Source organism: Dendrobates tinctorius, unplaced genomic scaffold, assembly GCF_039654945.1.
Source record: "Dendrobates tinctorius isolate UK_male_01 unplaced genomic scaffold, ASM3965494v1 ptg000104l, whole genome shotgun sequence".
In the NCBI taxonomy this organism is placed as follows: domain Eukaryota; kingdom Metazoa; phylum Chordata; class Amphibia; order Anura; family Dendrobatidae; genus Dendrobates; species Dendrobates tinctorius.
The window spans coordinates 18,359,666-18,372,892 of NW_027361772.1; the positions used below are offsets into that span (position 1 = coordinate 18,359,666).

General features: G+C 48.2%; 1 protein-coding gene across 1 annotated transcript in view; it reads left to right on the forward strand.

The window, feature by feature from the left end:
* The window catches only part of POLB (DNA polymerase beta), a 31,764-nt gene extending 19,530 nt beyond the window's left edge, over positions 1-12,234 (forward strand). The window contains exons 6-14 of the mRNA XM_073588858.1: positions 3,247-3,296; positions 5,929-5,980; positions 6,312-6,366; positions 7,043-7,115; positions 7,612-7,682; positions 9,225-9,311; positions 9,934-9,995; positions 11,134-11,273; positions 11,856-12,234. Of these exons, the coding sequence (XP_073444959.1) occupies positions 3,247-3,296; positions 5,929-5,980; positions 6,312-6,366; positions 7,043-7,115; positions 7,612-7,682; positions 9,225-9,311; positions 9,934-9,995; positions 11,134-11,273; positions 11,856-11,950 (685 nt within the window). The 3' untranslated portion in view covers positions 11,951-12,234. The remainder of the gene's footprint in view (positions 1-3,246; positions 3,297-5,928; positions 5,981-6,311; positions 6,367-7,042; positions 7,116-7,611; positions 7,683-9,224; positions 9,312-9,933; positions 9,996-11,133; positions 11,274-11,855) is intronic.
* The last annotated feature ends 993 nt before the right edge of the window (positions 12,235-13,227 follow it).

The window sequence follows — 13,227 nt, forward strand, 5'->3', positions numbered from 1 at the left end:
TCATCCGCTTATCATCCAGAGACTAATGGGCAGACTGAGCGGACCAATCAGTCTCTGGAGCAAGTTATGCGTTGCTTGACCTCAGCCCGACAGGATGATTGGTGTTCTGTGTTACCGTTGGCCGAGTTTGCATTTAATAACCGCATTAACCAGTCTACGGGTTCCATCCTCATTTTGGGGAATTTTCCCGTTTGAATTCTGGGTGTCCTGGGGCGGATGAGACGATCCAGCGGTTGGGGGAGGTATGGCGAGAGGTCCAGAGTAACATTACAAAGGCCCAGGACAAATTTAAATTTTTTGCGGACACAAAACGGTCCGCGGGACTGGTGTTTCAGATTGGGGATAAGGTATGGTTGTCCACCAAGAATATAAGGCTCAAGGTCCCCTCTGCGAAGCTTGGACCCAAGTTTATCGGTCCTTATGAAATTACCGATGCAGTTAACCCGGTGGCTTTTCGGTTGCGTCTCCCGCCATCTCTGCGGATCCCAAATGTTTTTCATAAGGCCCTTTTGAAACCTGTGAGGTCCGCTGGGGAGGGATCATCACCTTCCCACCACCGGTTTTGGTAGACGGGCAGTCTGAGTACGAGGTGAAACGAATTGTCGACTCTAGGTTGGTCCGTCGTGCCCTTCAATATCTGGTATATTGGAAAGGCTACGGTCCTGAAGAACGCTCGTGGGTTCCTGCTCGATCGGTTCATGCGGATCGGTTGGTCCGGGCCTTTCACGCCAAGTACCCTGAGAGACCTGGGGGTCCAGTGGCCCCCCATTGAGAGAAGGGTACTGTCATGATCCAGGACGGGGTTTTGCTTTGGCCCGTCCTGGTCTGACTGGGGGTTAATTATTCTGCCTCTCCCTGGCAGAGGGCGGCTATATTATGCTCACTGGACCTAGGTCCGGTGTCAGTTATACTCCTGCCCTCGGGTGAGTTAGTTGACCTTGTGCGTACGTGTGCCTTGTGCCTGATATCTTGCTTGCTTGTTTGCTTTTGATTCGGTTCTGTCCCTGTTACGAGTTCTGCCTGTCCCTCTTGTACTGCTCTACCTCTCGTGTATGACTCTCTGCTTGTGACCCGACTTCTCTCTGCTCGTCCCCTTGGTACCGCGTCGCCCTCTTGTGTATGACCTTTGGCTTTGTCTGACCTCCCACCTGTTTATCCCTCCTGTACTTCGTTTGCCCGTACTGTGAATGACCTCCGTTTTGCCCGACTGAGTTTTCTATCTTCTCTGAAAGCAGGACGCTAAGCCCCGCCCCCTTGCAGTCACATGACCGTAGGTCCCGTGCCGACTTGTTAAACTTCAGCCCGCAGGTCCTGTGCACCTATACTTTCTGGCTGTCCAGGTCCCCAGGGGTCCCTACAGTGGCTGTACGCCGGCGCTGTCAGGATCCTGATATAATCGTACAAAGTCCCTGACTTTGTACAAGAAGAACCTAGAAGATCTGATGCTACGTTGAAGGCAAAGTATAACATAACAGAGGAACAGGAGTACGCGGTGACAACAAAATAAATACTTTTTTTTATATAAGTATAAATGTTTATTATGCATACAAAATATATAAATAATAATACATGATAAGATAATAGTAGTGCACCAAGGAGCATGCGGGCAAAACACAAGGGCCACCCCTCTGGCAAGGCAATCCTATGCAAGCAAATACTCCGGTCAAATGACCGGAAGGAAAAATGTAAAAGGCTGGTCAGAAAGTTCCCATCATGGATCGCAATAGTAACGTGATATGTCTTGAACAGCCAAGGTTAACAAATTAACAATGCAGCTTACCGGGATCTGAGAGGCCAGAGAGGGAGCCCCAGGGCCAGATGTCCACCCCCGACGCGCATTTCGCGGGCTCTGAAGCCTGCTTTCTCAAGGGGATAGTGAGTGGTGAAGAATAGGACCTTAAAATAGCTCATGTAGTAGGTCACGTGATGCAGAAGAGCCAATGACAGTGGTTTGTAACGGCGCATGCGCGGTGTGCGCGCCAGGTCCTCCACACAGCCCGGGCGTCATGCCATCTCATGCACAGACGGGACAGAAGCTATCCTGGTGTGCATGGAGGCATAAAGACGCCCTGCAGCCAGAGAACACAGGCGCCCACCACCGCGGACGCGCACAACCACCTTGGCTCAGCAAAGTCTGCCACCATAGAACATAGTAATAAATATGGACCAACCAAAAAGTACATAATACATATGAGGACAGATAATCCGCCCCAATAATAATATAACAAAATAAACACCCAAAAGATAAGGAGAAACTACAATCATAATATAACAAAACTAAAAATAGAGGCAGAATAGACAATAAAGACAAAGACAAATGCAAATATATGCACCAACATGACAAAAATACAATATAGACAATGGGCATATAGTACAAAGTGATATAAAGCTCAATACTAAAATATATAAATAAATAAAACAAGCTGCATTTGTCTTTGTCTTTATTGTCTATTGTCTATCCCTTTGAGAAAGCAGGCTTCAGAGCCCGCGAAACGCGCGTCGGGGGTGGACATCTGGCCCTGGGGCTCCCTCTCTGGCCTCTCAGATCCCGGTAAGCTGCATTGTTAATTTGTTAACCTTGGCTGTTCAAGACATATCACGTTACTATTGCGATCCATGATGGGAACTTTCTGACCAGCCTTTTACATTTTTCCTTCCGGTCATTTGACCGGAGTATTTGCTTGCATAGGATTGCCTTGCCAGAGGGGTGGCCCTTGTGTTTTGCCCGCATGCTCCTTGGTGCACTACTATTATCTTATCATGTATTATTATTTATATATTTTGTATGCATAATAAACATTTATATTTATATAAAAAAAAGTATTTCTTTTGTTGTCACCGCGTACTCCTGTTCCTCTGTTATGTTATAGTTTATTGGAGTTGGTGAATTTGCTTGCTGGGAGGCTCACCAGGTTGTGATGTCATCCCGTGCATTTCTATGTACACTGGTTTTGTTTTTATTGTTGAAGGCAAAGTGCGGTCCCCAAACATTGAGGTGACTTTAGATTTCTCTTCTGCTCATTCTTTTTGCCTTTTGTTATGTGATAAATATAAACCCTTCCATTTTTGCGCAGTCCGGTATCTGTCCTGTGTATCCCCAGACGTCTTTTGTTTTGTAAATCTTAATTTTGACCATCTTTCTGGGTATTGTAGTCCACCCATTTCATTTATTACTTTTATTTTTTTTTATTTAATCCGTCTATAAATGAAGCTTCTTCTGATACTTTGCTTTTCTTCGTGGCACAGGCCGGCGGCTGCTCGGAAGCTGGTGGAAGAAGGAATCAAGACTTTAGATGGTAATGGTTCCCGTCGGATGTTTTTACTGTTACTGTGATATATTACTACTTGCCAAACCACAAGGAACTTTTACATCAGTAATGGCATGACGCAACGTTGTGTCAGCACTGATCGTAAGACCTCTTCATTGTAGAAATGTCTACTGCCGACCCAGAAAATTATGTGATCTGGGGAGCTTTCACCTCCTGAGCACCCAACGGTGCTGCATAGACATTTCATCTTGGTCCTTACGGTTGTTTTCCTTTTTAGGTTCTGCTTGTTACGTATTTTCGCTGCATCAAATAAGCAGTGTTTCATAGTTCCAGCAATGTGGATGGGATTTATAGACCTCTCCTGCCCACTGTTTTTTTTTTTTTCCCCCATAGACTTGTATTGCATGTCACGCGGCTGTTAGGTACTCCCTGCATGTCACGCGGCTGTTGGGCAATCCCTGCATGTCACGCGGCTGTTGGGCAATCCCTGCATGTCTCGCAGCTGTTAGGTAATCCCTGCATGTCTCACGGCTGTTAGACAATCCCTGCATGTCTCGCGGCTGTTAGGTAATCCCTGCATGTCTCGGGGCTGTTAGGTAATCCCTGCATGTCTTGTGGCTGTTAGGCAATCCCCGCATGTCTCGCGGCTGTTGGGCAATCCTTGCATGTCTCGCGGCTGTAAGGTAATCCCTGCATGTCTCGCAGCTGTTAGGTAATCCCTGCATGTCTCGCGGCTGTTAGGTAATCCCTGCATGTCTCGCGGCTGTTAGGTAATCCCTGCATGTCTCGCGGCTGTTAGGAAATCCCTGCATGTCTCGCGGCTGTTAGGTAATCCCTGCATGTCTCGCGGCTGTTAGGTAATCCCTGCATGCCTCGCGGCTGTTAGGTAATCCCTGCATGTCTCGCGGCTGTTGGGCAATCCCTGCATGTCTCGCGGCTGTTAGGTAATCCCTGCATGTCTCGCGGCTGTTAGGTAATCCCTGCATGCCTCGCGGCTGTTGGGCAATCCCTGCATGTCTCGCGGCTGTTAGGTAATCCCTGCATGTCTCGCGGCTGTTAGGTAATCCCTGCATGCCTCGCGGCTGTTAGGTAATCCCTGCATGCCTCGCGGCTGTTAGGTAATCCCTGCATGTCTCGCGGCTGTTAGGTAATCCCTGCATGTCGCGCGGCTGTTAGGTAATCCCTGCATGTCACGCGGCTGTTGGGCAATCCCTGCATGTCTCGCGGCTGTTAGGTAATCCCTGCATGTCTCACGGCTGTTAGACAATCCCTGCATGTCTCGCGGCTGTTAGGTAATCCCTGCATGTCTCGGGGCTGTTAGGTAATCCCTGCATGTCTCGTGGCTGTTAGGCAATCCCCGCATGTCTCGCGGCTGTTGGGCAATCCTTGCATGTCTCGCGGCTGTAAGGTAATCCCTGCATGTCTCGCGGCTGTAAGGTAATCCCTGCATGTCTCGCGGCTGTTAGGTAATCCCTGCATGTCTCGCGGCTGTAAGGTAATCCCTGCATGTCTCGCGGCTGTTAGGTAATCCCTGCATGTCTCGCGGCTGTTAGGTAATCCCTGCATGTCTCGCGGCTGTTAGGAAATCCCTGCATGTCTCGCGGCTGTTAGGTAATCCCTGCATGTCTCGCGGCTGTTAGGTAATCCCTGCATGCCTCGCGGCTGTTAGGTAATCCCTGCATGTCTCGCGGCTGTTAGGAAATCCCTGCATGCCTCGCGGCTGTTAGGTAATCCCTGCATGTCTCGCGGCTGTTAGGTAATCCCTGCATGCCTCGCGGCTGTTAGGTAATCCCTGCATGTCTCGCGGCTGTAAGGTAATCCCTGCATGTCTCGCGGCTGTTAGGTAATCCCTGCATGTCTCGCGGCTGTAAGGTAATCCCTGCATGTCTCGCGGCTGTTAGGTAATCCCTGCATGTCTCGCGGCTGTTAGGTAATCCCTGCATGTCTCGCGGCTGTTAGGTAATCCCTGCATGCCTCGCGGCTGTTAGGTAATCCCTGCATGTCTCGCGGCTGTTAGGAAATCCCTGCATGTCTCGCGGCTGTTAGGTAATCCCTGCATGTCTCGCGGCTGTTAGGTAATCCCTGCATGCCTCGCGGCTGTTAGGTAATCCCTGCATGTCTCGCGGCTGTTAGGTAATCCCTGCATGTCGCGCGGCTGTTAGGTAATCCCTCCATGTCTCGCGGCTGTTAGGTAATCCCTCCATGTCTCGTGGCTGTTAGGTAATCCCTGCATGTCTCGGGGCTGTTAGGTAATCCCTCCATGTCTCGTGGCTGTTAGGTAATCCTTCCATGTCTCGCGGCTGTTAGGTAATCCCTGCATGTCTCGGGGCTGTTAGGTAATCCCTGCATGTCTCGGGGCTGTTAGGTAATCCCTGCATGTCTCGGGGCTGTTAGGTAATCCCTGCATGTCTCGGGGCTGTTAGGTAATCCCTGCATGTCTCGGGGCTGTTAGGTAATCCCTGCATGTCTCACGGCTGTTAGACAATCCCTGCATGTCTCGGGGCTGTTAGGTAATCCCTGCATGTCTCGGGGCTGTTAGACAATCCCTGCATGTCTTGTGGCTGTTGAACAGGCACAAGACATGCAGCTGCGGGGGCCTGAAAATATTATTCGAGCAGATGGCGCACCGACCAGTAATGTATCATTCCTCTCTTCATAGACCTAAGAAACAATGAACACAAGCTGAATCATCACCAGAAGATTGGATTGAAGTGAGTGTCCCTGCAGGTTGTCGGGGGGCCGGTGTGACGGAGATCACTCCTCATGGCTTATAATGGGGTTTACCAGGGGTCTCGGGGGGGGGGGGGGGGGTGGGATTATCTTGAGGGTCACCCTCCCTCCGACCTGACAATGTAGACCTCCTCTTTGTTTTTCATTCTGATATCTTTAATAACATCTAATAGTTATTCATGAAACCTCCTCTATGAAATAGTCTGTAGTGATAAGTGGTCTATCAAGTCCCTTCCAAATGGGGTCCAGTGGTCTCGGCCATTTACAAGATGTGTGCGACACACCATGTTTTTTTTTTTTTTTTTTCTTTAGATACTTTGAAGATTTTGAAATGAGGATCCCACGGGAGGAGATGCTGAAGATGCAGGTACAGCTCATGTATTACTCGGCCAAGCATGGTCCTGATGGGGGAGACAGCTTCCTTCTCTATTACTTCGTTGCCATGTGACCTGTGGTTTGTATGAAGCTTATTAGCTAAGCCAGCCCCCTCCTCTTCCCACGAACTAGCCTTGATAGAGATGGAGGTTAGCTGAGCTATTAAACTTAGAAATCCAGCCTTCTCTATCATGGCTATTTTATTGAAAGAGAAGGGGGCTGGCTTAGCTATTGAATGAAACATAACACCCCCCCCCCCCCCTTTCATTTTCTGAGTTAGCTATGACAGATAAGGGGGCTGGCTTGGTGATTAAACTGAGCCAGTCACCCTTCTCTATGATGGCTGTTTAATAGAAAGCGAAGGGGGTTGGCTTAGCTATTAAACCAACCCATTTTTCATTTTCTGAATTAGCTATGTCAGAGAAGGGGGCTTGCTCAGTTCTTTAACTCAGCCAGCCAGCCCCCCTTCTGTGTCATGGCTGGCTTAGAGAAAGAGAAGGGGGTTGGCTTGGCTAATGATCTGATATCTTCAACTAACCACCTTCATACATGACTTTGGATACATGCTGAGCCAGGAAAGAGAGCAGGAAGCAGATGTTTTCCTTTAATTTTTTTGTGTTTTTCTTGTCTGTCGACTTTCATTTTTTTTTTTCTTTTATTTTCTCCAGGAAATTGTCCTTGAGAAGGTGGAGATCCTGGACCCTGAATACATTGCTACAGTGTGTGGCAGCTACAGACGAGGTATTCATTTCTCATCTCCATGGGTCCGGCTGACACTGTAGAGCCCCCGTTATTGAAAGTGATTGCTGGGAATTACAGCCAATTACATACAGCCTTCTTACAGCGACCACTGCTGGAGAAAAGCAGTATTACATGTCATCTATTCATATGGATGGTCATGCACAGCTGCATTTACACTGCGAGACTTTTTAGAAGCATTTTTCCCAGTTTTCACTCCAAACTAAAACTTGCACAAAATGCAAACCCTATGGCTCTGAAGGGAGGAAAAAATGAAAGTGCAAAATTAAAAATGACCTGGTCCTGAAGCGGTTAATAAGATCTTCTGTCCCCATACAGTTTGCATATTGCAGTGGGGCAACAAAGGCCCACCCTACGATCCCATCAGCCAATCTCCAAGTATTCTGATTGGTGGCAGGATTTCCTCGGTCCGTCTGGAGCGCAGCCGCCCCCGTCATCAGTACATTGCTAACAGAGTTATGTTTCTCATCACCATCAGGTGCAGCGTCCAGTGGGGATATGGATATTTTATTAACTCACCCGGACTTCATGTCGGACTCTGCAAAACAGGTCAGTGATCAGTCTGTCTGTTTATCTCATGTTTGCCTGTCTGTCTCTGCCTGTGTGTCTGTCTTGTATCAGCTTATCTAATATAACTATAATGTCTCCATTCTGACGCTGGTTGGGTTGCCCCTTTGGGAGGGGGGGGCGCTGGTTTGGTTGCCCCTTTGGGAAGGGGGGGACGCTGGTTGGGTTGCCCCTTTGGGAAGGGGGGGACACTGGTTGGGTTGCCCCTTTGGGAAGGGGGGGACGCTGGTTGGGTTGCCCTTTGAGGGAAGAGCGGAATGCTGGTTGGGTTGCCCTTTGGGGGTGGACACTGGTTGGGTTGCCCTTTGGGAGGGGGGGCGCTGGTTTTGTTACCCTTTAGGAGTGTCGGGACATTGGTTTTGTTGCCTTTTGGGAGGAGGGGACGCTGGTTGGGTTACCCTTTGACAGGGGGGACGCTGGTTGGGTTGCCCTTTGGGAGGGGGGGACGCTGGTTGGGTTGCCCTTTGGGAGGGGGGGGACGCTGGTTGGGTTGCCTTTTGGGAGGGGCGCTGGTTGGGTTGCCTTTTAGGAAGGTGGGGGGGACGCTGGTTGGGTTGCCCTTTAGGAAGGTGGAGGGGGACGCTGGTTGGGTTGCCCTTTAGGAAGGTGGAGGGGGACGCTGGTTGGGTTGCCCTTTAGGAAGGTGGAGGGGGGGGACGCTGGTTGGGTTGCCCTTTGGGAGGGGGGGGACGCTGGTTGGGTTGCCTTTTGGGAGGGGCGCTGGTTGGGTTGCCTTTTAGGAAGGTGGGGGGACGCTGGTTGGGTTGCCCTTTAGGAAGGTGGAGGGGGACGCTGGTTGGGTTGCCCTTTAGGAAGGTGGAGGGGGACGCTGGTTGGGTTGCCCTTTAGGAAGGTGGAGGGGGGGACGCTGGTTGGGTTGCCCTTTGGGAGGGGGGGGACGCTGGTTGGGTTGCCCTTTGGGAGGGGGGGGACGCTGGTTGGGTTGCCCTTTGGGAGGGGGGATGCTGGTTGGGTTGCCCTTTGGGAGGGAAGGGACGCTGGTTGGATTGCCTTTTAGGAAGGTGGGGGGGGGACGCTGGTTGGGTTGCTTTTTAGGAAGGTGGGAGGGACGCTGGTTGGGTTGCTTTTTAGGAAGGTGGGGGGGACGCTGGTTGGGTTGCCTTGGGTGGGATGTTCGTTCAGGCTTCTGCTGCAGGTGGGCAGAGAGGGGGGAGGCTCCTGCTGCAGGTAGACACCGGACAATGAGAAGGCAGATTAGAGGAGCTCCTGAGACGCTCATTTGTTGTGTGTCTCTGTTTTGAAATGAGGATCCCACGGGAGGAGATGCTGTTTTAGTTGTTTTAGTTGTTTTATGAGACCAAATGGGGTAAAAAGGAAGAGATGAAAGTGGAGAATTGTTGGGATCCAGATCTCTGTAATGATGCCAGTGTAACAGACGCTGTGTGAGAAATTCCCAGGCGATATTAGACCTGCGAGTTGGTCATTGTCTGATGTACTTCTGCCTGTGATGGGGACGGGGTCTACTCCGGGGGGCAATAACCATACCCTTGTTTCTGTTCTCAGCCGCACCTCTTGCACCAGGTAGTGCAGAATCTGGAGGAATGCAGCTTTATCACGGACACCCTGGTGAAAGGAGACACCAAGTTCATGGTAAGAGGCGGCAGGTGCCGCGTCCCAGGTTATCAGTCTCTAGATCTACTGTATGTTTAGCTTCAGCCCCAGTTTCAGGAAACAGCACCACTCTTGTCCTTGTGGCCATATCTGGTACTACAGCTCAGACCTGAATAGAACGTCGAGTCAGTACCGGAGTGAAGGGTCACGTAGTATTCGGCCAAATTTGATTAGACTCCATTTTTATTTCAGCCTTCTCCTTTTAGGACCATTCTCAGTGCGGTCAGGGTTCAGACTGTCGCATTTCATGACAAATTCCTGGACTGACTGCGGGATTCCTCAGAGGCTGTAAATTCGGGTCAGGAGACCCTAGATCAGGCCAGTCTGTGAAATACAACCATCTGACCCCCGCCTAATACTAAGCTTATACTGAGTACCTCCCGCTGTAAGAAGTCACACTGATCTTCACGCACAGTAAAAAGCTTCTCGGTAAAATTATAAAAAAATATATATATTATTGTGCTTTAATTGCTCATAACTCCAGATCTCTGCTTGCTGTCAGTGAACGGTTTTCGCTCAATTGCTGTAAACTAGAAAACTCAACCAGCCGTTTCCTAAATCTTCTCTGCCAGACCTCCTCTTGCTTTGTGTTTCCCCGCAGGGTGTATGCCGGCTGCCGTCCGAGGGAGGCAAACAGTTCCCCTTCCGCAGACTTGATATACGGTAATGCTTCACAGGACGACGTGATCACAATTCATCTGTTCCTCCACTTTTCTTTATGGAATTGTCGCTTGATATCTACATATCATGTATGTAGCGGAGCAGGTCCGGGGCGCAGGGCGCTGTAAATGCAGCACCGTAATATATAGCTGAGAGCGCGACCCTGATTGAGAGCGGTTTTATATATTATACCCTGGGTACAATGTGCAAATTGTCTGTTCAGAGTCTAAAACTATAGCGCCACCCATTGGAAGCAGTGATCTTAAAAGTCAACATTGATTCTTTAATGAGCCTTGCAATATGACTTGGGATAAAAGCCAAACCAGAATTCCAATTTGTAGACATGGTGTTTCGGGGTATTACCTCCTCGTCAGCGCAAAGTATAAGATCTGATTTGGCTACGTGAGAGGCTAAGACTGGGATCTAAGCGGTTTCTTCTTGTGGAGAGTGACTTGCCAGACTTGGCGTGTCAATGTGATGAGACTTATAGGCCATGCATGCTTCTCTGGGAAATTAAGGAGCATGCATGGCTTATTAGTCTCCTAACTCAGACTCCACAAGGAGAAACGTTACCCTATACCCTAAATAGGAAATTGATACGTTAATTGGGCTCACATCCCCTGTCAAAAAGGGTTGGGATTTTTCTCTTTTGGGCCTCGTTTTTTCTCTAATTTATAGGGGTTGTTCTGTGAACATTTTATCACCTGTCTACACGATAAATTATCAATGTACGATGGCTGGCCGTCCAATCCTGAAAACCGGGATCCCAAAATGTCCTTTGTGAATGGATCTGAGGAGCACGGTGGCTCCAGGATTGGGGAGCGTACAGGTCAGGACAGCTGTCGCTGGTCCGGACTGTCCATCTTTAGGAGCGCAGCACCGCTGGCAAACAGGAGGTTCTGTATCCTCCAAACATGAGAACAACCCTCATCTCGAATAGGATCGGAGCCGCAGCCTCGAGGACGCTCACTGAACAGTATACGGCCCCGTTTTGGCTCATGTGGCTTCAGCGGCCGAACACCTGACTGATCCCTGTTTTCAGATCTCCACCTGTCTGCAGTTGAGGTGCCATCTTGGGGTTAGATCATCCCTCAATATAAAAGCTATAAATGTGGCTATATGTATTGTGTCTCTACCCCAGGTTGATTCCTAAGGATCAGTACTACTGCGGGGTGCTGTATTTCACCGGCAGTGATATTTTTAACAAGAATATGCGGACCCATGCGCTGGAGAAAGGCTTCACCCTGAATGAATACACACTGCGCCCCCTGGGAATCACAGGTCAGTAGTTGTAGACTTGATAGAATCTTGACCTCAGGTTGGAAGAATTTTTGTTTTTCTCCCTTCCACCAAGTAGCATTCACCTGGGTGATAAAAACTAGTGTAATGATTGACTATTTGGGTTAAAGGCGTATTCCCATCCGCATACATGCATATTTTCGTCAGAGCCCGTAAATGCAAGCAATTTGCAGCCTTTCTTGAGACATTACAATTTTTTTTTTCTTTTCCGTTTGTTGTCTTGGAGGCCAACCACTTTTGCTAGAAAAGAGAACACTTGTAGTGCTTACAAGCTCTTTTCTATTGAGCTTGTAAGCACTGTTTTGCTGCCAGTCAGGATTGCTTGCGCACGCGTCGTTCCTTCCTCATCCCAGCCAGTTTTAGTATAGCGCTTGAAAGCCAGGCAGCAGAGGTGGTCGGACTCCTTGGCAACCAGGTGCAAACATAACTTTAAATATCTCTAGAACGGATGCAAATTGTAATAAACAGTAAATTGCTAAAGTGTACCAGCTGACAATATCTGTCTATGAAGGTAGGAATAACCTTTATAAGAAGTGAAAAATACATCTCCTTTATTTCTCCTAGGAATTGCAGGTGAACCGCTTCCAATTGACAGCGAGAAAGACATCTTTGATTACATCCAGTATAAATACCGTGAGCCGAAGGATCGCAGCGAGTGATCGCCGCCGGCTGACCCTAGTCCTGTTCACGCTGCGATGTCATGGTGATACAGATTGTGGTGTGCTGTGTGAGAGGGTTAGTAGTTAGGTATATGGCATGTAAAGCTGTTACATAAGAATTGTGTTATTTAACGTGTATGATGAGGCTCCGGCACTGAATATGGGGAGTCCAGTGCCATCGCATCTCCACATGGAAACTCTTTAACCCAAATCATGTGACTCTCAGCGACTCGGAGCCTGACTGCTCTTGTGACAAGTCTGTTTTAATAAAAACTTGTAATCCCCATGAAAATAATTTATTTCGGCGATGTATCTATGGAATTTCAATTAACAGGGCGTTCCCCTGCACAGTCCGTAATCACTGATGGGACATCCGTCAGACTGTCTATGGGAACGCTCCCATTTATTCTTTCATGTCCAGGAGTAACAGAAGAACGGCACAGTTCCAAGAAAATATATTTCAGAATTGGTATTTTAGAGGGGGTGAATGCAGGGCTGTGGAGTCGGAGTTAGTTTTGGTTGGAGTCGGTAGAAATGTACCGACTCCAGCTTTAAAAAAAAATGTATTAATATTTCATAATTGAACTTTCATATGAATTTTATAAATGTTACTCAAATATATATGTTCTATCAAACTATGAACAACAGTGATAAGCAGTTCTGCTGGAGATAGAGACATTTCTTACTTGTGTGTCACTGTTCTCCACTGCCCTTATCTAATCTTATACTTGGTTAACCTCATGCTGCCCCAACCCCCCTACTTACAATGTATGAAACTGAAAGTGAAAATGTGTTGCAAATTCTTAGTAGTAAAGCTCCTCCTCTAGACTAGATCATACTAGGTGTGCATCTTCCAAGCATCTCACAGCTGCCTGCTACTCAGAAGAGGAAGACTGTAAGAAGTATTATCCTTTCAACAAACTTTGCATCAGTTAACTGTGAGTACATGAGGAATAATAACAGTATTACTGACCACTATATCAGTTGTACGACCTGGCAATAATTTTGTACAATTGTTTTTAGGAAAAACAATTGTCATTTGGATTGTGAATGCAGAATTAAAAACCTGAGAATGTCAAAGAAGCATCACATTAAATCAGCTGTATTTGAACATTTCACCATCACTCAAGATAGAAAACATTATGTCTGTCAGTGTATGACAAATGATCCAGACGAAAACAAATGCTGTGAAGCCAAGATGAGTGCATATTCAGGCAAAGATAAAAATGCTCCTACCAGAGCTTCTAATCTAAAGAGACATTTACAGCGCTTTCATC